Genomic DNA, 24,533 nt, shown 5'->3' on the forward strand with positions numbered 1-24,533 from the left:
CTGTGTGTCTCAAGTAGTCAGGTGATGGGACAACTGGAAAGACTGAACCGGAATAAGGTTGCAGGTCCAGATCATGTCAGCTTCAGAGACCTGAAGGCCTGTGCAGAGCAGCTCTGTGGGATTCTGCAGCAACTTTTAAACCTTAGCCTGACCCAGGAGAAAGTTCCAATGTTGTGGAAGACCTCCTGTCTTGCTCCGGTAAAGAAAACTCACCCATCAGCCCTCAATGACTATAGAATAGTTGCCCTGACATCCCACATCATGAAGGTCCTAAAGAGACTCCTGTTGGCCCACTTGAGTAAGCAAATGATAAACAATCAGGACCCCTTTGAGTTTGCTTATCGCTGTGGAATTGGAGTTGAAGATGCCATCATACATCTGCTTCAACAAATCCACTGTCATCTGGACAAAGGCAGCAGCACTGTGAGGATCATGTTCTTTGATTTCTCCAGTGCATTTAATACAATCCAACCTGATTTGCTTTGTTAGAAACTCCAGAAGACTCAGGTAAAGGTCTCAACAATCTCCTAGATCAAATACTACCTGACAAACAGACTACAGGTTTTGAGAGTAAAGGGTTGTGTGTCTAACCAAGTAGTCAGCAGCACACGAGCACAACAGGGAAATGTGCTCTAACTATTCCTTTTCACACTGTACACCTCAGAATTCCAGTACAAGACAGACTCCTGTCATGTGCAAAAATACCCGGATGATTCTGCAATCGTGGGGTGGATCAGAGATGGACAAGAAGCTGAGTACAGGAAGGTGGTGGACCACTTTGTGGCATAATGTAGAAACAATCATCTCATCTTGAACGTGACTAAAACAAAGGAGATGATTATAGATTTTAAGAGAAACAGGCATAAGTCAAAAACTATTTCCATCATGGGAGAAGAAGTGGAGGTGGTGGAGGAATATAAATACCTCAGTGTTCACCTGGACAACAGATTGGAGTGAAGATGCAACTGTGAAGCCATCTACAAAAAGGGACAGATTAGACTATACTTCTTGAAGAAGCTTAGGTCCGTCAGTGCCTGCAGCAAGATGCTGCATATCTTTATAAGTCTGTTGTGGAGAGTGTGATCTCTTTTCCATCATCTGCTGGGGTAGCAGCATCAGAGTCAGGGACTTAAAAAAGCTCAACAAGCTAATAAAGAAGGCTGGCTCTGTTGTGGGGACTCCTCTGGAACCTCTGGAGATCATTGTGTAAAGAAGGATTCTTCATAAAATGAAGAACAACCCTGAGCATCCTCTTCATGAGACTGTCGTAAAACAACAGAGTGTCTTTAGTCAGAGGCTTCTTCAGATCTCCTGTAAGACACACAACTACAGGAGATCCTTCCTGCCAATGGCCATCAGCATCTACAATTGCTCTTTGAAGAAACCTACAGGTCCTTCTCAAAATATTAGCATATTGTGATAAAGTTCATTATTTTCCATAATGTCATGATGAAAATTTAACATTCATATATTTTTGATTCATTGCACACTAACTGAAATATTTCAGGTCTTTTATTGTCTTAATACGGATGATTTTGGCATGCAGCTCATGAAAACCCAAAATTCCTATCTCACAAAATTAGCATATTTCATCCGACCAATAAAAGAAAAGTGTTTTTAATACAAAAAACGTCGACCGTCAAATAATCATGTACAGTTATGCACTCAATACTTGGTCGGGAATCCTTTTGCAGAAATGACTGCTTCAATGCGGCGTGGCATGGAGGCAATCAGCCTGTGGTACTGCTGAGGTCTTATGGAGGCCCAGGATGCGTCGATAGCGGCCTTTAGCTCATCCAGAGTGTTGGGTCTTGAGTCTCTCAACGTTCTCTTCACAATATCCCACAGATTCTCTATAGGGATCAGGTCAGGAGAGTTGGCAGGCCAATTGAGCACAATGATACCATGGTCAGTAAACCATTTACCAGTGGTTTTGGCACTGTCAGCAGGTGCCAGGTCGTGCTGAAAAATTAAATCTTCATCTCCATAAAGCTTTTCAGCAGATGGAAGCATGAAGTGCTCCAAAATCTCCTGATAGCTAGCTGCATTGACCCTGCCCTTGATAAAACACAGTGGACCAACACCAGCAGCTGACACGGCACCCCAGACCATCACTGACTGTGGGTACTTGACACTGGACTTCTGGCATTTTGGCATTTCCTTCTCCCCAGTCTTCCTCCAGACTCTGGCACCTTGATTTCCGAATGACATGCAGAATTTGCTTTCATCCGAAAAAAGTACTGAGCAACAGTCCAGTGCTGCTTCTCTGTAGCCCAGGTCAGGCGCTTCTGCCGCTGTTTCTGGTTCAAAAGTGGCTTGACCTGGGGAATGCGGCACCTGTAGCCCATTTCCTGCACACGCCTGTGCACGGTGGCTCTGGATGTTTCTACTCCAGACTCAGTCCACTGCTTCCGCAGGTCCCCCAAGGTCTGGAATCGGCCCTTCTCCACAATCTTCCTCAGGGTCCGGTCAACTCTTCTCGTTGTGCAGCGTTTTCTGCCACACTTTTTCCTTCCCACAGACTTCCCACTGAGATGCCTTGATACAGCACTCTGGGAACAGCCTATTCATTCAGAAATGTCTTCCTGTGTCTTACCCTCTTGCTTGAGGGTGTCAATAGTGGCCTTCTGGACAGCAGTCAGGTCGGCAGTCTTACCCATGATTGCGGTTTGAGTGATGAACCAGGCTGGGAGTTTTAAAGGCGTCAGGAATCTTTTGCAGGTGTTTAGAGTTAACTCGTTGATTCAGATGATTAGGTTCATAGCTCGTTTAGAGACCCTTTTAATGATATGCTAATTTTGTGAGATAGGAATTTTGGGTTTTCATGAGCTGTATGCCAAAATCCTCCGTATTAAGACAATAAGAGACCTGAAATATTTCAGTTAGTGTGCAATGAATCTAAAATATATGAATGTTAAATTTTCATTATGACATTACAGAAAATAATGAACTTTATCACAATATGCTAATATTTTGAGAAGGACCTGTATATACTTTTTTTTTTTCTCTTGCTTTTGGTGGAAGACAAACGCGTTTTCTCTCCCTCCCTCCCTCCCTACTGATCCCTACTTATGCTTTTTGTCTGTGTTTTTCTCAGAGCCTCGCTTTGCATATCCTTCAAACTTGTAAATGATGGATTCGGTCAGCTGGTCTCTCAATGTAATTGATTAAATTTTTTCGATGGGAAGACAGGGTAAGGGAGAACCTTCTTGTCCAGATGGGACGTTCTTCTCTGGATACACAATGGATTCTTGGCAGCAGTGGAAGATTGTGTGCCTAAATACGATGTCAGTCAAGGAAGTACAAGATGTGTACATGTTTGGATTTTTGAGAACAGGATTTCTGCTTTTTGGAGTTGGTGGTTACCTGGCTTATGGAGTGATTCGCAAAATGTGGGCAGCTGTTCAAAGCATTCCAAAGCTGCCTGCGATGTTGGATGGAGTCTGTAGAGCGATCAACACTCAGACTGAAATGTTAAGTGAGCAAAATCGCAAGCTGGACACGATTCTAGAACAGAATCGCAGCCTGGCAGTGGTTGGACTCAGAGGTTAAAGGATATAATGTTAGAGGAGTTGTACTCTCGAGATCTGCGGAAAGTACCAGAAATTTGGCTATTTGGATTCGCAATTGAGACGTACCAGTAAAACTCTTAAGGTATTTGGAAATTCACAAGTGCCTGAACCACAACATTTATTGTTTTTCTAAATCTGGCACCCCATTGTGGCCTTGGAGACTTCTGCTAACTGGCTATTGACAAAATATCTCCCAGATGTTATATAAACACGACGCTCTTCCGCAGCACTCCCCTACCAGCTGTGTGCTGATAGGACTATGCGGCCGATTGATAAAACTTCCACCTTAAAGATTAATATTATCATTTTTCTTCTAGCACAGGATGAATTCCTTATCACAGAGGACTTAATGATCTAATTACCTCTATTAGAAAGATTGAATTAGAACCAGCTCTTACCAATAAACTCCCAAGGATTATTAATGTCATTTGATTTGTTTTTCTGTGTTTGATTTTCTTTTGCACTTTGAGTACCTTGTTGCTGAAAAGTGCTATATAAATAAACTTGACTTGACTTGACTAATATAAGCAACAACAACATGTAATTTCCCTTTGGGATTGATAAAGTATTTTTGAAATGAATTGAATGGAATTATCAACCAATTTGTTTATGTGTATGTTCCTGTGGATTATGTAGGGTATTACTGAGTTCCTGTAGATTTCATATCAGATTAGAAATATTTTTACAGTGAAACTGATCCAGTATTTACTGTATTTTTCCTACTGTAAACACAATAATCTTAATCTCTATGATGTCATAGGATGTACACAAAATGTTGTAGGTTGGCTCTATAGAAACAAATGCAATAGACCATTTAACAATGTGCACATAACAAAGAATTCTGATCCGAAACAATTAAACTTTTCTATTTAGGTGAGAGAAGCATTGGCTAAGACTTGGATATGCTAGTCTTCCTTCTGTCTGCTTCAGACTCAGCTGCAAACTGCTCCATATGTGCTGTTAAGCTATTAAATTTAGCTTCAAGCTAGCAAACATAGGGAAGCTGTGAAGGAAAAAAAAACGTTTGAGCAGCACTTTTATTGATTCATTTATTCATGCTATGTATTAGATTCTTCTAAAAGGCTAGTCAGGTGCACTTTTTTTTCCCAAACCATAATGCTCTGACTGGAGACTGAAAGAATCAGTCAAACCCAAAGAACCAAACTACCAGCTCTATGAGAATACCAGGGGACCCAAATGCACATGCAAATCCTTTTCACTTAAATGTTTGGCAGTCTTATACTACAGGGTACTTGAGTAAAGTTTGTCATTTTCAACAGAGGGTATACATGCTGACTTTCCAAACCAATGACAATGAACTAAAATTGACAGAAATTAGCCTGAGTGGTTGGTATGTCTTTGACAGAAGATTGAAACCCACTAAAAATGGAAACAAACTTCTTGTCACCTAAAGTAATAAGATAAACAGTTTTTCTAATCTGAGTTGTTTAATGAATAGTTATTAATTAGATAAATTGACATGTTGCAATACTGACATTATGCTAAGACATTGGACATCAGTCTAATGCCTCAGCATTTTCGTATAATTTAATATAACCTCAATGAATGTATTAATAACATTAATGTTCCTCATTTCCAAGGTGTCAAATACTAGTGTTTAGTCTAAGTAAAAAGAATAGACAGCATGTGTTTAATGGCCTTAGGGACTGGTTAAATGGCAAATTGGCAGCAGAAGTAAGTACAAACCCCTGAAAGTGAAAACAAAAGGGGCTACAATAGATTGGGCAATAGGTAGTGGTCCCAGACTACTACAAAGACATTCAAGTTCAGTTTCTTTTAGTGACCTTTCACACAGAAAACAGAAATGTGAGAAAACTGCTTCTAAAAAATCTTCTCCAAAAATATACACCATCATTCTGCGATGCATGCGGGTTTTAGAAAAATTCATGACAGACTCTATGTTTTCAGTCAAACTGAAGTAGCAACACAGCCTAAAACTCTGATTGTGAGAGTTAAACAAAAATTCAGCTTAATGATATTCGAAATACAAAACAAGTTATCAGAAAGAAACAGTGTCCAGAAGCTCAGCACAGAAACAACAGATTAAGCATCGAAAGAAATGACCAGATGACCTACCATCCTCTGTTGGGACATATATGTTCAGGTAGAGGCAATCTTCACTCTGCTCCTGCACATAGCTTACTACTGTATCCAAGTTGGAAGTAAACCACACAGGAAGCATATCATTGAGTAAAAAGCGGTCCTCTAAGAACTGAGGACAAACTGGAGCAAAGTGAGTGGCATTTCTAATTCCCGGCCAAGACATGGGTGGTTCTGGTGGCTGGAACCTCCGTTCCCCTGTTGGAGCCAATGCATAGGGGATCCCCAAATACTGCTCCACTGGTCCCAAAATCTCATTGGGTAACGTAACCTTCACTCCTCGCAATTTTCCATAATTGGTGGTGGCTACAGGCTGCTGCTGGGCTTGAACAGCAGCCACACAGATGGTCACCAGCCCCGTCCACATCAAAAGACTGGTCTTGGCCTTGGAGCAACACATCCATGGATGGCCTACAAGAACTGACATGCTCTCACTGTGCATAGCCTCAAACTGGCAGGTTGTGCTTCTGGATCCTCAGCAACTCCCCCACCCTCCTCCAATTTTCTTTGTGCTTCTCTTCAGACTGTGAGCTGAGTAAAGGAGCACCAGCCAAATACAGTAGCTTTCTCAGAGCTCCCCATCTTCAGAGGTTGTGTGAAAATCAGTGGTTGTGGTATAACTAATGTCCAGAGGAAGCCAAGAGCACTCCCAACACCTGAACTCCACTGTGATCAAATATCCTAGAAGGAAAAACAAACAAACAAACAAAAATCAGTTCATCCATTCTAAAGTATTTGAAATTGAGCTCATGTATTTTTTTAAATATCTGATTCATGTACATTGCAGTAGTTTAACACCAACATGATAACATAAAACATTTTGCAGTAATTCAATTTAGATCAGTGCAAAATAATTTTCCTCATGAATTGATGATGACCCTGTGATGGTAAAAGCACATGTGCAATGAGCAGCCTATATCTTTAACCCTGTAATTGGCCTCCAGACCGAAATGTGGTCCAGAACAGGATAATAAAGGAAAATAAATTAAAAAATAATAATAATAATCTAAAAGCAGTGTAAAAATTGTGAAAATGTTACACATTTCAGTTTCATAAATTATATAGGCATAGAGTGAAACATTCTAAGCCTTTAATTTCTTGAAATATTGATGATTATGGCTTACAGATAATGAAAACCCAAAATATTTTAAACAGAAATCTCAGGCTTCTGAAAAGCATGTTCATTTACAGGTCCTTCTCAAAATATTAGCATATTGTGATAAAGTTCATTATTTTCCATAATGTCATGATGAAAATGTAACATTCATATATTTTAGATTCATTGCACACTAACTGAAATATTTCAGGTGTTTTATTGTCTTAATACGGATGATTTTGGCATACAGCTCATGAAAACCCAAAATTCCTATCTCACAAAATTAGCATATCATTAAAAGGGTCTCTAAACAAGCTATGAACCTAATCATCTGAATCAACGAGTTAACTCTAAACACCTGCAAAAGATTCCTGAGGCCTTTAAAACTCCCAGCCTGGTTCATCACTCAAAGCCCCAATCATGGGTAAGACTGCCGACCTGACTGCTGTCCAGAAGGCCACTATTGACACCCTCAAGCAAGAGGGTAAGACACAGAAAGAAATTTCTGAATGAATAGGCTGTTCCCAGAGTGCTGTATCAAGGCACCTCAGTGGGAAGTCTGTGGGAAGGAAAAAGTGTGGCAGAAAACGCTGCACAACGAGAAGAGTTGACCGGACCCTGAGGAAGATTGTGGAGAAGGGCCGATTCCAGACCTTGGGGGACCTGCGGAAGCAGTGGACTGAGTCTGGAGTAGAAACATCCAGAGCCACCGTGCACAGCACAGGCGTGTGCAGGAAATGGGTTACAGGTGCCGCATTCCCCAGGTCAAGCCACTTTTGAACCAGAAACAGCAGCAGAAGCGCCTGACCTGGGCTACAGAGAAGCAGCACTGGACTGTTGCTCAGTGGTCCAAAGTACTTTTTTCGGATGAAAGCAAATTCTGCATGTCATTCGGAAATCAAAGTGCCAGAGTCTGGAGGAAGACTGGGGAGAAGGAAATGCCAAAATGCCAGAAGTCCAGTGTCAAGTACCCACAGTCAGTGATGGTCTGGGGTGCCGTGTCAGCTGCTGGTGTTGGTCCACTGTGTTTTATCAAGGGCAGGGTCAACGCAGCTAGCTATCAGGAGATTTTGGAGCACTTCATGCTTCCATCTGCTGAAAAGCTTTATGGAGATGAAGATTTCATTTTTCAGCACGACCTGGCACCTGCTGACAGTGCCAAAACCACTGGTAAATGGTTTACTGACCATGGTATCACTGTGCTCAATTGGCCTGCCAACTCTCCTGACCTGATCCCTATAGAGAATCTGTGGGATATTGTGAAGAGAACGTTGAGAGACTCAAGACCCAATACTCTGGATGAGCTAAAGGCCGCTATCGAAGCATCCTGGGCCTCCATAAGACCTCAGCAGTGCCACAGGCTGATAGCCTCCATGCCACGCTGCATTGAAGCAGTCATTTCTGCAAAAGGATTCCCGACCAAGTATTGAGTGCATAACTGTACATGATTATTTGAAGGTTGACATTTTTTGTATTAAAAACACTTTTCTTTTATTGGTCGGATGAAATATGCTAATTTTGTGAGATAGGAATTTTGGGTTTTCATGAGCTGTATGCCACAATCATCCGTATTAAGACAATAAAAGACCTGAAATATTTCAGTTAGTGTGCAATGAATCTAAAATATATGAATGTTAAATTTTCATCATGACATTATGGAAAATAATGAACTTTATCACAATATGCTAATATTTTGAGAAGGACCTGTACACTCAATAAAGAAAAATTAGCACTTTATTGGAGAACAGTCATTAGATTCAAAAGAGTCAGCAGACCAAGTATTTTGCAATCCACCATTGTTATTATTGATATTTTCATCTGCTGTTTTGCGAGTGCACATTAATTTCTACTGATTTCAGTCAAATTGCGCATTAGCCAGGGCTTCTTCATGAGATTTTATTTTTCCCATCTACATGAATATGGAGACCGGGATATTTTCAAACCATTGCACTCTGGAAGCAACTCTCAAATCATCACTGACTGTGGACATTTCACACTGGACTTCAAGCAAATTGAATCTGTTCCTCTCTGCTGTTTCTCCAGACTCTGGGACCTTAAATTCCAAATTAGGTGTAAACTGTACTTTCACCTGATAAGAGGACTTTGGACAACTGAGCAGCAGTCCAGTTCTTTTCTCTGTAGCCCAAGTAAGATGCTTTTAACATTGTCCCTGGTTCTATGTGGTTATCCCTGTTGTAGGTGCACCTTTTCCAACCACACATTTTCCTTCCACTTAACCTTCTATAAATATGCTCAGATACAGCACTTTGTGAACAACCTGCTTCTTTAACGATGCCCTCTTGTGGCTTATCATCCTTGTAGAGGATGTCAATGGCTGTCTTCAGAGCATTATGATCATAGGTGTAATAAAAGCCCTTCACTACAGTAATATTGATATTCTGCACAGGGAATACCCCAGACATGCTGCTGAGGTGAGCATGGCTGGGCTCACCTAGAGCTAGTGTGAGGAGTTCTGTTATGGAGGGGTAGGGGTTAGGGTTAGAGTCGACGTAGAGATAAAGCAGCATCTGCTGCTCTACATTGATAAATGTCAAAGATGGTTCAGGAATCTGATCAGGATGCTTCCTGTGTGTTTAACTTCGCAATTCCTAGTGGGGGACGCAAGGCATACCAAGAACTCAATGAATGGCCTTCCGGCTCTGGGAACACCCAAGGACAACCTTGAGGGACGAATGTTGTTTCCCTCCTGTCCCAGGAGGCCCGATCACAGATAACAATGGATGGATGGACGGACAAACAAATGGAAGGATGGATGACATGTTATTCTCAAGCTCCTTAGTGAGCAGGTTTTGTAAAACCTTCTAAAAAGGGAAGCTGCTCTATTGGGGTTTGGATGCATCATAATGTACAGAAAATCAGGGGACATGCAAACTATTCATTCTATTTGCTAATGTTTGCCCTTTTCCTCTGCCGAAGGGCTCAAGGGCATTTTTAAGTATCTATTTAGCAAATTTTAAAAGGCTAGGCTGGAGTAAGTGATATGCCTGACTGCTCCAATCCAAAAGTGTTGATTAATTACCTTCCCACTCCAGTAGCACCATGTGCCACTGAAAGTCAGACCAAAAATAATTATTAAAACTCATGCAGACACCCATCTAATGTCAAATATAAATGAAAAGACTTCCTGACTTGATGAGTGCCCTTCTGCTAGAAAAGCAAAAGTTAGATTTTAAAAATGAACAGCAGTCCAAAATGTGATTCTGGAAAAGAACAGAGATAAGAGAGCAGTTCAGATATCTGTCATGATGGCCTGTATTATAAGAACCCGCTTAGTGCTTTGGACATTAATTATACCTGAATTAAAATAGCTGAAACCAGCAGCTAAAGTTTTACTACATCTTAGAAGAGATAATAATGCTACAAAATGTATGCTAACTGCAAATCATAGAGCTAATAATATGACAACAGTTTACCTAGTGTTCTTCTTTTGTTCTTTCATGTTTCAAAAAAAGTGAAGTCCATCATTCTACACAGACAGTTGTCAATTTTGCCAAGAGTGGACACCTGAGCTAACCTAACGTTTAGATGATGCAATGCTCAAAAGAAAATGCAAAACACCAAAGAGCTCCATCTCAGACTTTGTAGGCCTTGTCAAAAGGTGACATTTGTGAACATTGGAAAACACTGACAAAATGATCTGGATGGAAGGACTGAAGGTGGACATTTTTCTATAACTAAAATAATAAGGCAGCACAACTCAGGTTCAATAATAATAATGTATTTTTGGTAAATTAAATCAAAGTAGTGCATGCACAGCATTATATTGGGAGAAAAAACAAACATAGCATATCAGCCCAAAAACCAAAGTATTATGGTAGCATGCTGATGGGAGGCTAATGCTTTGCCCTTGTTATGCAGGTACAGGACCTGGACACTGTCAGACCTCTGTGTTTCTGTGCAGTTTGTGTGTGTTTTTTCCACCCTCTGCTCTAGAGCGTTCCCTGGCAGGTGTAACAGATCAGGACCTGATTACAGGGCTTCTTAAGAAGCTGAGATCTGGAGGGAGACGTCAGCCCATTGTTGCTACCAGCGTGGTAACCTGACTGTCTTCTGCAGTTTTCTGCATTTCTTCTAAAAACTGAACTAACACATTTTTGTCCTGCTTTGCAGTTTCGCGCATTCTGGTAACCGTGTCCTGATTCTCCAACCCTGGTCTCCGTGTCATGCTCAGGTGAGTTATTGGAACAACTCCTTGCTGCTCCAGCCGTGAGTCTCCCTTCCTCCTCAGCTTCTGGCTAGCCTTCACAAGATAATATCCCTTACAAGAAACTGTACTCCTGTTCACCTGCCTGTGCACCCTCCTATGTGGGAGCACTCACGCTGACACATCAAGCCTCTCAAAGGGAACAGAAGGAAACTACTGCTGCTTGCCACACACATCCTGGTGAACTCCTCCACAGTGGAAGTACAAATTCCCCTCCAGCCAAACCTCAATCTTTTCAACCGTGAGTGCAAAACTAACCCTCCAGAAAATATCTCCTCACAACTCTCCCGGAACAACAGTAACCCTGTCTCCTTCCTTTCCAGTGAAGATCCTGTTACCTTGTTGCTGCTGTCTGGGTTCCTGTCCTGCTTAACCGTTGGATTATACAAATAAATCTGTTGAAACGCTGCCCTGGTCTCGTTGTTGTGCTCATCTCAGAGTGGAAAAAAAAAACGCTCCATTATGACAGACATCTTTTGCTCATTGAGTTACAAATTCCCATAAATATCAAAGTTTCCAAAATGTTAGTTCAATAGCTGAAACCTGGCTAAAACAATTGAAATGCTGTAGTGGCTCGGTAGCAAAGTCCAGGCCTCAGCCTGATTAATTTGAATTAGCAGAACCTTGAGGGAGCTCTGCAAAAATCAGATGCCCATAAACTTTAATGAACTGAAGCAACATTGTGAAAAAGAGTGTGATGTATTTCCTCAAAAATAATAAAAGTATTCAAAACATGAGTACTACAACCAACTGCTGCTGTAGTTTTCATTTTGGCTTTCTTTTCCTTGGAATTTGTTGGGTGTTTTTGTATGCCAAGTCAATGCATTCCAATTCACATTTCTTTTTTTTTTTTTTTTTGGATTAGGATTATTGTATTTCCAGTTGCTGAGTGAAATTATTCTTTGAGAACAACTGTTAAAGAATAGAGAACCAGGGCATGGCGATGGCGCAGGGGTTAAGCGCCGGACCCATGTATGGATGCCTTGGTCCTTGACTTGGCTGTCATGGGTTCAAATCCTGGCCCGTGGTGTCCGCCACATGTCTTACCTGTCTCTTCACCCCATTTCCTGTCAACTAACTTTAAAAAAAAATGAGAAAAATACAACCCACTAGTGCCTACTGATATTAAAAACTGTAGAGAACCAGAATTAAGTGTTTTGCAATGAGAAAAATATCTTGTTTGATTAAATGGTCCAATGGTTTGAAACTACCATGTATGTGAAGGGAAAATTATTTACTTGTGTGTTATAGCTTTCAGTTCAGGAACTGACAGCTAAATTGTCATCCTCCTCTCAATCTGTCCTCTTATAGTAGGTAGTTCCTGATGTACAGCGGCCAGCCTGTAGCTGTTCATCATCGGCATCACCCTCTGCTATAAAGACTGCTTAGTAACATCAACACTGATCTCTGTCAAATCTAACCTGTATTTTCAGATGTCAGAGCTCACCTACCTTTTGACAGTTCAGCATCTCATATTTTTCCTGATTCAATTAGCAGATAGTTTTAGCTTCAGTCTATGCTTGCAAGAAGTATTCAGCTTCATAACCAACCTCCTCTCTCTGTCTCTACACCTGGGTCTATCTGAATTAACACACTCATGTCATTGTTACAAAGCAACCAATTATAGTACATGAATCTTGATATTTACCAAATAAATTTAAGGTAAAGCTTTGAGAAGCTCATGAAACAAGGTTCAATCCATCTTTCAAAATGAAAAGAATATTGGAAACATACCAAGAATGGACATCAACTGAATACTATAAGTCATGTAGGGGAGACAGCAAAGATGTGGAAGTAGTTGCTCTGGTCAGATGGGACTAGAATGGACTTCTTTGTGTGAAAAACACAAACACAGCCCTTTTCCCTGAAGATCCCAATATGAAAAGATAGTGCTATGATGCTGGGGGGATAGTTTTTTTTTTTTTTTAGCAGGGACAGGGAAGCTTGTTACAGTTGATGGGAAGATGGGTAGAGCTAGATTTGAGACTCTGGTGGATGTTCATCTTCCAGCAGGACAACGACCCTAAACATACCGAAATGCTACAACGAAACAGTTTAAAACAAAGCAGATTCATGTGTTAGAATGGCTTAGTCCAAGACCTAAATGGTAAATGCACCAAATTTATATCAAAATCAGAATCAGCTTTATTGCCACGTTTGTACAGACAAACAAGGAATTTGACTCTGGCACACTTTGCTCTCAATAATAAAGAATATCTTATATAGTGTTTTCCTACTGAGCTAAGAATCTCCAATTGAGACTGAGAATCTGTAGACTTGCAAACTGAAGTTTACAGATACTCTCCATCCTGTGTGACTGAGGTTGAGCTGTATTGCAAAGTAAAATGAGCAAACATTTCTGTGTCTGCATGTGCAAAGCTGGAAGAGACATATAGCTGAAACCAGAGATTTCACTCATCTGTATAAATAAATCCAAACTTGTTTTGTCATTCTCTGACATTAAACTTGTCTTGTTTTACTTAATCATGAGGGAAATTATTTATTGGAGCCTTTTTTTTTTTTTCAGATGTTTTTATCTATTTCCACTCATGATGTGCATATCTTGTGCTGTTGCATTGATTTTAGATCACTGTTTAACTAACAAACGCATTTTTAGACAGCGAAAAGAGCTTTATTTGCTTTAAAAAACTGGGTCTGACTTGGGTCACACATTTTGGGGTTCCTTCCACAAGCTGCTCACAATAATTTGCTGGAATTTTGGCCATCTTTCTTGCTGTATCTGCTTCCTCTTGTCTTGTTGTTGTCTTCCACTTTATCCGGGACCTGGTCACAGGGGCAGCAGATTCAGCAGAAACACCCAGACGTCCCTGTCTCTAGACACCTCCTTCACCTCCTTCAGCCCAAAGCATTCCCAGGCCCTCCGAGATACATAGTCCTACGGAGGAAGCTCATTTCACTACTACTTTCCGGGATCTCGTTCTTTCGGTCAGACCCAAAGTTCATGGCCATAGGTGAGGGTAGGAACGTAGACCGACCGGTAAATGGAGAGCTTCGCTTTTCGGCTCCGCTCTCTCTTCACCACAAAGGACCGGCACAGTGCCCCCATTACTGTGACAGCCGCACCGATCCGTCTGTCGATCTCCCGCTCCATTCTTCCCTCACTCGTGAACAAGACCCCAAGATACTTGAACTCCTCCACTTGAGGCAGGAACTCCCCTCCGACCTGAAGAGGACAAGCCACACTTTTCCGGTCGAGAACAATGGCCTCGGACTTGGAGGAGCTGATCTTCATCCCAGCCGCTTCACACTCGGCTGCGAACTGCTCAGCACATGCTGTAAGTCTTGGCTAGAGGGGGCCAGCAGGACCAAGTCATCTGCAAAACTAAGAGACGAACTCCTCTGGTCCCCAATCTGGCCCTTGGGTGCGCCCAGAAATCCTGTCCATAAAAGTTATGAACAGGACCGGTGACAAAGGGCAGCCCTGCTTGAGTCCACTTAGTCCAACTTAGTGCCGGCAATGCGGACCAAACTCCTGCTCTGCTTGTACAGAGACTGGATGGCCCCTGATAAAGGGCCCCTGATTCCATACTCCTGGAGCACCCCCCACAGGGCATCACGAGGGACACAGTAAAATGCTTTCTCCAGGTCCACAAAACACATGTGGACCGGTTCGGCAAACTCCCATGAACCCTCAAGTATACTGTAGAGGGTATAGAGCTGGGCCAGTTTTCCACGGCCGGGACGAAAACCACACTGAAAAACTGAAATGACGGTCTTTGGAAGCTCCACTGAGACCCCCCATGTAGATGTTGATTCCTTGGCCAAGTACATCACGCATAAGGTTACTAACCTAGAGGTCAAAGTGATACTGAACTAAAATAAAAAATAAAAATCACATCAGAACAGCTGTTTAATCCAGTTTTCCATTTTGAGTCAGCTAGTCAAAGTAAAGGCAATTCTTACTCAGCGGCATTTCGAAACAGTAGTCCGCGTCTTTTTATCACTCGGCTTTATTACTGTAATGCACTTTATAAAGGAATTGTGATTGCTATATCTATCAGCTTCAGTGGGTACAGAATGCTGCTCCACATGTTTTAACTGGCACATTGAAAAATTTATTACATTTTCCCTATTTTAGCCTCTCTGCACTGTCAGCCTGTACATTTTAGGATTCATTTTAAAATTCTGTTTGCTTTTTAACCTCTTAATGGTCCTGCCCCACTCTACCTCTCCAAGCACACACCCTCCCGTTCCCTTAGGTCAGCTGTTCAGTTGCTCCTCGGTGTGCCGAAGATGAAGTTTAAGCTCGGAGGAGACCGTACTTTTGCTGTAGCAGCTCCTTAATTATAGAATGACCTTCCCTTGGACATCAGACAGGTCTCTTCCCCTGTCTGTTTTAAAATCCATCTCTTCTCCCTGACCTCTGACACCAAAGATTTTTCTGGATTTAAATAGTTTTTACCTCATTCTGACTGATTGTCAGTCAGTCAGACAATTTCTACCGCTTATTCCATAGTGGGTCGCGGGGAAGCTGGTGCTTCAGCAGTCTACGGGCGAGAGGTGGGGTACACCCTGGACAGGTCGCCAGTTCATTGCAGGGCCTGATTGATTGTATGATTGTATTTATTATTTAAATACGGGGCTGTTTTATTTATTTTTAGAACCTTTTGATTTTCTTATTGGCTTCTTCTCTTACTCTCGGTGGAAGACACGCGTTTTCTCTCCCTCCTTCCCTGCTGATCCCTGCTTCTGCTTTTTGTCTGTATTTTTCTCAGAGCCTCGCTTTGCATATCCTCCAAACTTGTAAATGATGGATTTGGTCAGCTGGACTTACAACATAATGGATCTATTTTTTTTTTCGACGGGAAGACAGGGTAAAGGAGACCCTCTTGTCCAGATGGGACGTTCTTCCCTGGATACACAATGGATTCTTGGCAGCAGTGGAAGATTGTGTACCCGACAACGATGTTGGTCGCAGATGTAGAAAATGTGTACATGTTTGGATTTTTGAGAACAGGATTTCTGCTTTTTGGAGTGGGCGGTTACCTGGCTTATCAAGTGAATCACAAAACGTGGGCGGCTGTTCAAAGAATTCCAAAGCTGCCTGCAATGTTGGATGGAGTCTGTAGAGCAAACAACACTCAGACTGAAATGTTAAGAGAGCAAAATCGCAAGCTGGACACGATTCTTGAACAGAATTTGGCTATTTGGATTCACAATTGAGACATACCAGTAAAACTCTGTGGTTGGAAATTCACAACTGCCTGAACCACAATATTTAATTTTCTAAATCCAGCGCTGCAACGTGGCCTTGGCAACTCCTGCTAACTGGCTATCGACAAAATATCTCCTGGATGTTATATAAACACGACGCTCTTCCGCAGCACTCCCCTACCAGCGGTGTGCTGATAGGACTATGCGGCCGACTGATAAAACTTCCACCTCTCTTCTCAAGGACAATGGCGCTTATATCAGTGTTGACAGTCTAATTCTTGCAAACACATTCAGACTTATATATATTCGCACCCCCAAAATTCCACCATACCCTTGCTGAATCTTTACTTATGTGTGTGTTGCTAACCCCTGCTGAGATTTTTTGTACTATTTCAGACTCTATTCTGCTACAAATAGTCTGAAATATTGTTGGAAAAATGTATATAAGTTATTATTGTTTAGTCTAAATCAAGTTTATGTTTGAAGTTCTACTCTAGCTAAGATGATTCTTATGATTGTTTTTTAGTGTGAAAAAGCATTTGTGGAAGGTTAAGGTCTGGAGTGGATCACTCCCTGGACATGACAAGCTAATACCATATATGGGAATGACTACTCTTTTAGGTTGAAATCTCTGTAAGAATTGGCTGAACCAATTCCCACTTTTTGCTTGTTGGAATGTGAGTTGTAAATAAAAGGCCGGTGCAAGGATTTTCCCTTTGTGAGAAGGAAGTCGCTGTTCTGGCAGAGGACTGTCTCACCCTTGCAAGTCAAACTTACTTGGTTCACTTGTGTCTTTCATTACACTTGTCTGTATTCCTCAGCTTTCTAACTCTAATATTTCTTGGTCCTTCAAGCCGGACCGCTAGAAATCTGCCGCCCAGTGCGTTGCGGTGCGTGTGGGGTTTCAGTCTACGCAGCTTTCAGAACGTCTGGAGAACGAAAATCCTGCACAGCAAATTCTGTGTTGGTAACCGCTGAATCGACCAAGGGGCACCGGGAAGGTGGATCAACGCGTTCCGACAAACAGTGTGAACGAACGCACAGGTAAGACAGGACCAACTAAGTATATAAAAAGAAATACGCAAGGCGGTATGGCGGTATGCTTAGCGTTAGCGCTAGATAAGTACGTGAGCTGGTATGCTCGCCGTTTAACATAACTGCAGTTTTTAAAGAGGTAAAAATAAATTGCTTTGTGGTCCTCGAATATTTTCCCTTAAGGAGATTTCAAAAGCAGCCGACTCCGTAAAAATCATTACTCTAGAAAGAAGTGTTACGCTAAAATACGGAAAATCTAGTCTAGGTGATTTAAGGCTATAAGTGATTGTGTGTTGGTGCATGTGTGTGTGTGTGTCTGCAGAATCATACGGCACTCTCAGTGAGACAACCCGAAACCTTGCTGGTGTTAACATAAAGTTGCTGACAGCTGAGAAGTGTCATAAGAAATTCTGATTTGGACATTAGGTGCCATCAAATCTCAGTCTAAAACCCCTGCAGTTTCTGAGAGTAGAACTCAATGCGGAAAACTGGATCAGAACTAGGTGTTTGATCTAAAAGCCTGTTTTCTGGGAGATGTTGGGGGCCCGTTGAGGAATTCTGTTTTGATTTGATAGTACAAGATATATATAATAAATACATTCTGATATATATATTTTAAAAAAGAGCGGAGTCTGAAGAGTAATAATAATAAACTAGAGTAAATAGGAAAAAGTATATATAATAAAGCACAAAGAATCAAATAAATAGCGCTAATGTAAATTAATAGAAGTAGAACTCTTAACTCTTATTCTTAACAGATAAAAAAAAAAAAAAAAACTCTTAAAATGGGAAACTGCGTCTGGAAGCAGCACTCATTAGAAGGAGATGCAAAGTTTATGCACTCAAAAGATCCAGATACAGTAAAAAATCTAGCTTAAAGAATTAATAAGGGCAAAAAATTGGCTTGCTGAAGCTTATAAAAGAAAAGCAGGAAATGATAAAAAGAGCAAGGAAGTTTATATAGCCGAAGCCAGAGAAGAAGATAACAACACTTGTGTACTACGGGGGAGGGGCAGGCAGCCACAGCCCGCTGTTGCAGCTGCAATAGTGCCTGAACCCTTAGCGCCAGTTGAACAGATAATCCATGACTTGCGGTGTTGAGGGAAATGTTAGAAGGAGAGTTTAGACAGAGAGCAGATTAAACCATAATTAACCAGACTAAACAGAAAATGGGGGAGCCAATCACTCAGTATAGACTGAGAATGGAAGAAGTGTTTAAAAGGAATAGTGGACTGCAACATTATACTGCTGATGACAGTCTCTATCAACAGCAGGTAAAAAATGCCCTCCAGGCAAATGCTTTACCTGAGATTCGTAACTGGGTCACAAAACATAATATTGATCTACCCACCTGCTCGGTTAGCAGTTGGCAGAACTGGGCAATGCATGCTGAAAAGGTGGTCAGTGGAAAGAAAGAAAAAAAAAACCTACTGATACCTTCTATGCTGAAGATGACATATTTTATGCAGGACCAGTAAGTAGGGGGAGTGGTAGAATCAGAGGAAGAGGAGGCCTTAGGGGGCGTGGACGGAGGCAAGTGAGAGGGGGAGATGACAGAACAGATGATGCATGCTGGGGCTTGTGGACAACATGGTCATTGGGCTAGAAACTGTCCAAATGGGTACCCCAGTCAACTATGACTAGATGATAGAGGGGATAATATAGATAATACTCATAATGAAGAAGAGGAGATGATCGACATTGCAGCAGCATACATGGATAAGCTGAGATCCTCTCCTAGTGCAACAGTATATGTCAGTCTACATGAGATACTAATAACTTCCACCTACTGGAATGTTTAAAGATCTGAGTGAATATGTGAAACAAACTGACTAACAAAATTATGGAAGTTTTTCAACAGGTCATGCTCATCCAGGAGGGAGACAGTGAGATGCAGTGTTCTAGGAAATGCAGCTCATTTATTAACAATACATTTTTCTTCAACAGGTGGAAGCTGGAGAAATAACATCATCACACTTTGTGTAAGTTTTGTTGACTAATCATAGGCTGGATCTATGAAACATGTGCACAGACCAAATGACCAAACGACCCAAGACCAAAAGACCAAGGTTCTGACTGACTTATGAACCTCACTGACCTGACAATGATAACCTGATGCTTCTCCAGACTGGACGGACCCAACAGACAACACCTTCAAGGTTGACCCCACTAACACCACCTTATTAATCCTTGGTGGATAAAAAAAAAGAATTGAAGAATTCAAAACAGACCTAGTGGAAACAAAAGGGGTTATAAGAAAAAATTTGCATTTTAAAAATATAAAAAGAAAATTATATTGGAATTTTTGCAAATAAAACTGCTCTGATAGAGAAGTAAGTAAGTAAAATGTATTTGTATAGCACTATTCAAAGTGCTTTACATTATAAAAACACAAAATTCTAAAAACCATCAAGCGGATATTCATGACAGCCATGGGGGGAAAAGTTGTCAGTGTGTGAATGTGTGTGAATGGGAAAGACTGATTTCATTATAGAGCGTCTTTGAGGGACCTTAAAAGCGCTAATAAAGCCCTGATGTTCTGATGATCATTGCCAAACTTTTACCTCTATAAGGTTTCCAGAATTTTTCCAAAATCATATAAAGATAGCAACGGTTCTACCTGTATTGAAATACTGATAAACATACAGGTCCTTCTCAAAATATTAGCATATTGTGATAAAGTTCATTATTTTCCATAATGTCATGATGAAAATTTAACATTCATATATTTTAGATTCATTGCACACTAACTGAAATATTTCAGGTCTTTTATTGTCTTAATACAGATGATTTTGGCATACAGCTCATGAAAACCCAAAATTCCTATCTCACAAAATTAGCATATCATTAAAAGGGTCTCTAAACGAGCTATGAACCTAATCATCTGAATCAACGAGTTAACTCTAAACACCTGCAAAAGATTCCTGAGGCCTTTAAAACTCCCAGCCTGGTTCATCACTCAAAACCCCAATCATGGGTAAGACTGCCGACCTGACTGCTGTCCAGAAGGCCACTATTGACACCCTCAAGCAAGAGGGTAAGACACAGAAAAAAATTTCTGAACGAATAGGCTGTTCCCAGAGTGCTGTATCAAGGCACCTCAGTGGGAAGTCTGTGGGAAGGAAAAAGTGTGGCAGAAAACGCTGCACAACGAGAAGAGTTGACCGGACCCTGAGGAAGATTGTGGAGAAGGGCCGATTCCAGACCTTGGGGGACCTGCGGAAGCAGTGGACTGAGTCTGGAGTAGAAACATTCAGAGCCACCGTGCACAGGCGTGTGCAGGAAATGGGCTACAGGTGCCGCATTCCCCAGGTCAAGCCACTTTTGAACCAGAAACAGCAGCAGAAGCGCCTGACCTGGGCTACAGAGAAGCAGCACTGGACTGTTGCTCAGTACTTTTTTCGGATGAAAGCAAATTCTGCATGTCATTCGGAAATCAAAGTGCCAGAGTCTGGAGGAAGACTGGGGAGAAGGAAATGCCAAAATGCCAGAAGTCCAGTGTCAAGTACCCACAGTCAGTGATGGTGTGGGGTGCCGTGTCAGCTGCTGGTGTTGGTCCACTGTGTTTTATCAAGGGCAGGGTCAATGCAGCTAGCTATCAGGAGATTTTGGAGCACTTCATGCTTCCATCTGCTGAAAAGCTTTATGGAGATGAAGATTTCATTTTTCACCACAACCTGGCACCTGCTCACAGTGCCAAAACCCCTGGTAGACAGGAATTTTGGGTTTTCATGAGCTGTATGCCACAATCATCCGTATTAAGACAATAAAAGACCTGAAATATTTCATTTAGTGTGCAATTAATCTAAAATATATGAATCAGAATCAGAATCAGAAAAGCTTTATTGCCAAGTACGTTTTTGGACATACAAGGAATTTGTTTTGGCGTAGTTGGTGCAATACAATACAAATTAAACAGTATAAACATATCTACAATATAATATAAATATATGTGCACAGTTTTAAGTGAGTGAGAGTAAAAGTAGAGCAGAATGTTAAATTTTCATCATTACATTATGGAAAATAATGAACTTTATCACAATATGCTAATATTTTGAGAAGGACCTGTATTATGTAGACCTGTCTTAAATTTTTCGCAATTCTCTTACAGAGTAATCAAACTTTTATGTGGCCAATGTTTGTCCATTTTGTTTGTCTGTTTTTGTGAAATGAATGTCTGTTTCATGTTATGTAAAAATTAGGGTATATGTGCATGATAATAATTAAAGATTACAAGAGTCTGATCCTCAACAGTACCATAATATTAGGTCAGTTCTTTATGGTAAAACAAAAGGATTTTAAAAGATGTTTGGACTTTTTCCAGTCAAGTTCAGAATGATCAAATTAGACTCAAATTCAACACAAGATGAAATGTACATTTAAAGAATTACTGGACTGGACTGAAATGGAAAAACTTGAGTTAATTGAAACAAATACAAAGTTTAATTAAAAGGGAAGTTCTAAAGCTGACTGAAACTGTACGGTGTGTTTATAAAACTGGGTAAGACAAACTAAGATTAAAAGATATAACATGCTCTTCATTTTTGTGTTCATCAAGTTTATTAAGCCTTCTAAACTGATGAGGAGTGAGTTTTTTTCAGAACTAATGAAACCAAAAGAAACCAAGCAACAAAAAGAAATTGGGTTGAATGTTTAGATACATTAAAACTTTATATGAGGTAACCCCATCAGCTCATGGTGGACTAACACTTTTTGAAATAATACATGGCAGAGCTTATTAAATCCCTGATCTACAAAAAGACCTAAAAGATCCACAACAAGATGGGATGTTAGCAGATTACATGATGAAGGCATTATGGTTTAGAGACAAACAAAATGCTAATAATCTGCCAAATGATGTTTCTGAAGCCCTACAGGTTCCTGGTGACGTAAAAGAAGGTGACTGGGTGCTGACTAAGACCATTAAGAAGAAAACGTGGTCTGATCCAAAGTGGGAGGGTCCATTCCAAGTGTTATTGACAACTCCTACTGCTGTGAAAATCCAAGAAGGGGCTACTTATACAAAGCACACTGTAAACAGGTGAGCCTGTCAGTCTTTCCACCCACAGGCTGGGAAGTGACAGTCTGACTACAAAGAGGTTGTCGCCATCTTGTGGAGACTTCTTCTCAACGTCAGTGAAGAAACCAACGATCTTTCCTAGCCCTTAGGGGTGAGAGAGAGACTGACAGCTACATCTAAAGGAAAGATGTTGAAACATTTAGTTTTGTCCTAATTGTATTAATATGCCAGACATTTCCACAATCTCATAATCTCCAGAAATTAAAGAGGTGGATAAATGAAGATTTCCATGGAATGTTTATACAAGATATAAATTACTTGTACGAGACTAACAGCTGGTACCAATATGCAAAAACAAATTTTAAACAAGTCCAGGAACATTTCTGGTTGTTATGTATATACTAAACTTCCTATCTCTTCCAACCAGCCCAGGTTGACAGCTAGACCAGTACCAGCACCAAGAGATGAGTGTTTTATCAGAAACAGCGTTTCTGGTGCCAGTACCAGTTTCTGTGTGGTAATGGGTAATGCAACATTTTACAACTGCGATGTTACAGAGTTTAAACAGTTTAATGTTACAACCCCCATGTCCAACTATGTGCAGCTTCTTGCAGGTTCCTATTTTTCTCATTGTGTCATAGGCACTGGTTCCATCCCAGTGGGGACTATTCCAATGCGCATGTGTAACACGACTTACTATTATACTTCCCACCAAGCTGAACCAGGAAGAAAAATCCATGATCTAAAAGGCACTTATGCAATAGATGGATTTCACTGGATGTGTTGAACTGCTATTTACTTGCAGTTGCTTCCAAGTTGGAGTGGTGTATGTGCACCTGTATTTGTCACTGATCACACTTATGTCATTTCAGTTCAACCTTCCCTAAATAGGAGTAAGAGGGAACTCATCCGTGTGAAGCCACATGACAGTGTGTGGGGAATAGATGTTCCTCAGGAATTCAAGCACAGATCAACAGGGAATCAGATTTTGCTAAGTTTATTCCTATGGTTGGGAGTAGGAAAGAACATGCTTAGATTAGAAACTATAGATTATCGACTGGGACTGTTTGTTAATCTAACCACAAAAGCTCTTACAGGACTGTCCACAGAAGTCACAGCTCTTCGAACCGTGGTGTTGCAGAACAGGATGGTTTTGGATCTGCTGACAGCCTAATTTGGGGAGATTGCGCTCTCCTGAACGAGACCTGCTGCACCTACATCCCTGATGAGACCAACGGCGAAGATGGATACACAGTGAGCGATGGTATACGCTAATTAAATGAAATTAAAAGGGGTATACAGCAGGATGTCCACCCGGTGGGGGAAGCTTTTTTTTGTGGCTTACTTCTGGACCGTGGTGGCAACTGCCTTTGAAAATCATGACCCCTGTCATCGCTGTGTTAGTGTTGTTTGCCTTTTTTACTCTCTGTGTTATTCCCTGTATCAGAGCAATGATATTAAGGATGGTTGGAGGAATTCTTGATACAATGTTGTCCCAGGATTACCAGCTTCTGGACAAGAACCAAGACTATGATGACATTTTGGAGGACAAGTCACCAAACTTAACAATAGTTTAATGTTTAATGAGGTTCATAAAGCCTTTTGGAAGTGTATACATGGATGTGTTAATAAACTAATCAATAATAAACAGGAGGGAATTGTTGGAAAATGTATATAAGTTATCATTGTTTAGTTTAAATTATGTTTATGTCTGAAGTTCTACTATAGTTAAGATGATTTCTAATTCCTATGATTGCTTATTTAGTGTGAAAAAGTGTTTGTGGAAGGTTAAGGAATGCGGTCTGGAGTGGAGCGCTCTCTGGACATGACAAGCTTATACCATATATGGGAATGACGACTAATCTCTAAGAATTGGCTGAACCAATTCCCGCTTTTTGCTTGTTGGAATGAGTTGTAAATAAAAAGCTGGTGCAAGGACTTCTCCCTTTGTGAAAAGGAAGTTGCTGTTCTGACAGAGGACTGTCTCATCCTTGCAAGTCAAACTTACTTGGTTCACTTTATTTATTACCAGCAAAAGCCAAATATTATTAGTATTTGAAAATTTTACTACAGCTGTTTTTACACCAATGACCAGAGATTTTTAGATTTCTTAGAAGGATTGTATTACAATAGTTTCATACCAGTGAAAGCCAAACATTATTAGTATTTAAAAAGTTTGGACATACCAGTGACCCAGCTTCTCTACTTAGACTTTAGTGAGTGCCCATGACTGTTACTATTTGAATGATGGGACCACAGCTGCCTCATACCAGTGACCTCAAGGATTAA

General features: G+C 40.9%; 1 protein-coding gene and 1 long non-coding RNA gene across 3 annotated transcripts in view; one reads left to right on the forward strand and one right to left on the reverse strand.

Annotated features, from left to right (window-relative positions):
• The window catches only part of nlgn4xa (neuroligin 4 X-linked a), a 215,133-nt gene that overhangs the window by 176,609 nt on the left and 13,991 nt on the right, over positions 1-24,533 (reverse strand). The window contains exon 2 of the mRNA XM_047355517.1: positions 5,670-6,374. Coding sequence (XP_047211473.1) covers positions 5,670-6,135 — 466 coding nt within the window. The 5' untranslated portion in view covers positions 6,136-6,374. The remainder of the gene's footprint in view (positions 1-5,669; positions 6,375-24,533) is intronic.
• LOC124861640 lies at positions 10,721-11,422 on the forward strand. Of its 2 annotated transcripts, XR_007036698.1 has the most exons (3): positions 10,721-10,844; positions 10,921-11,255; positions 11,338-11,422. It is a non-coding gene; the product is annotated as an uncharacterized LOC124861640 (long non-coding RNA). The 2 variants fall into 2 exon arrangements; XR_007036697.1 differs by lacking the exon at positions 10,721-10,844 and having other exon boundaries at positions 10,851-11,255.

This window comes from Girardinichthys multiradiatus, chromosome 24, assembly GCF_021462225.1.
Source record: "Girardinichthys multiradiatus isolate DD_20200921_A chromosome 24, DD_fGirMul_XY1, whole genome shotgun sequence".
Classification (NCBI taxonomy): Eukaryota; Metazoa; Chordata; class Actinopteri; order Cyprinodontiformes; family Goodeidae; genus Girardinichthys; species Girardinichthys multiradiatus.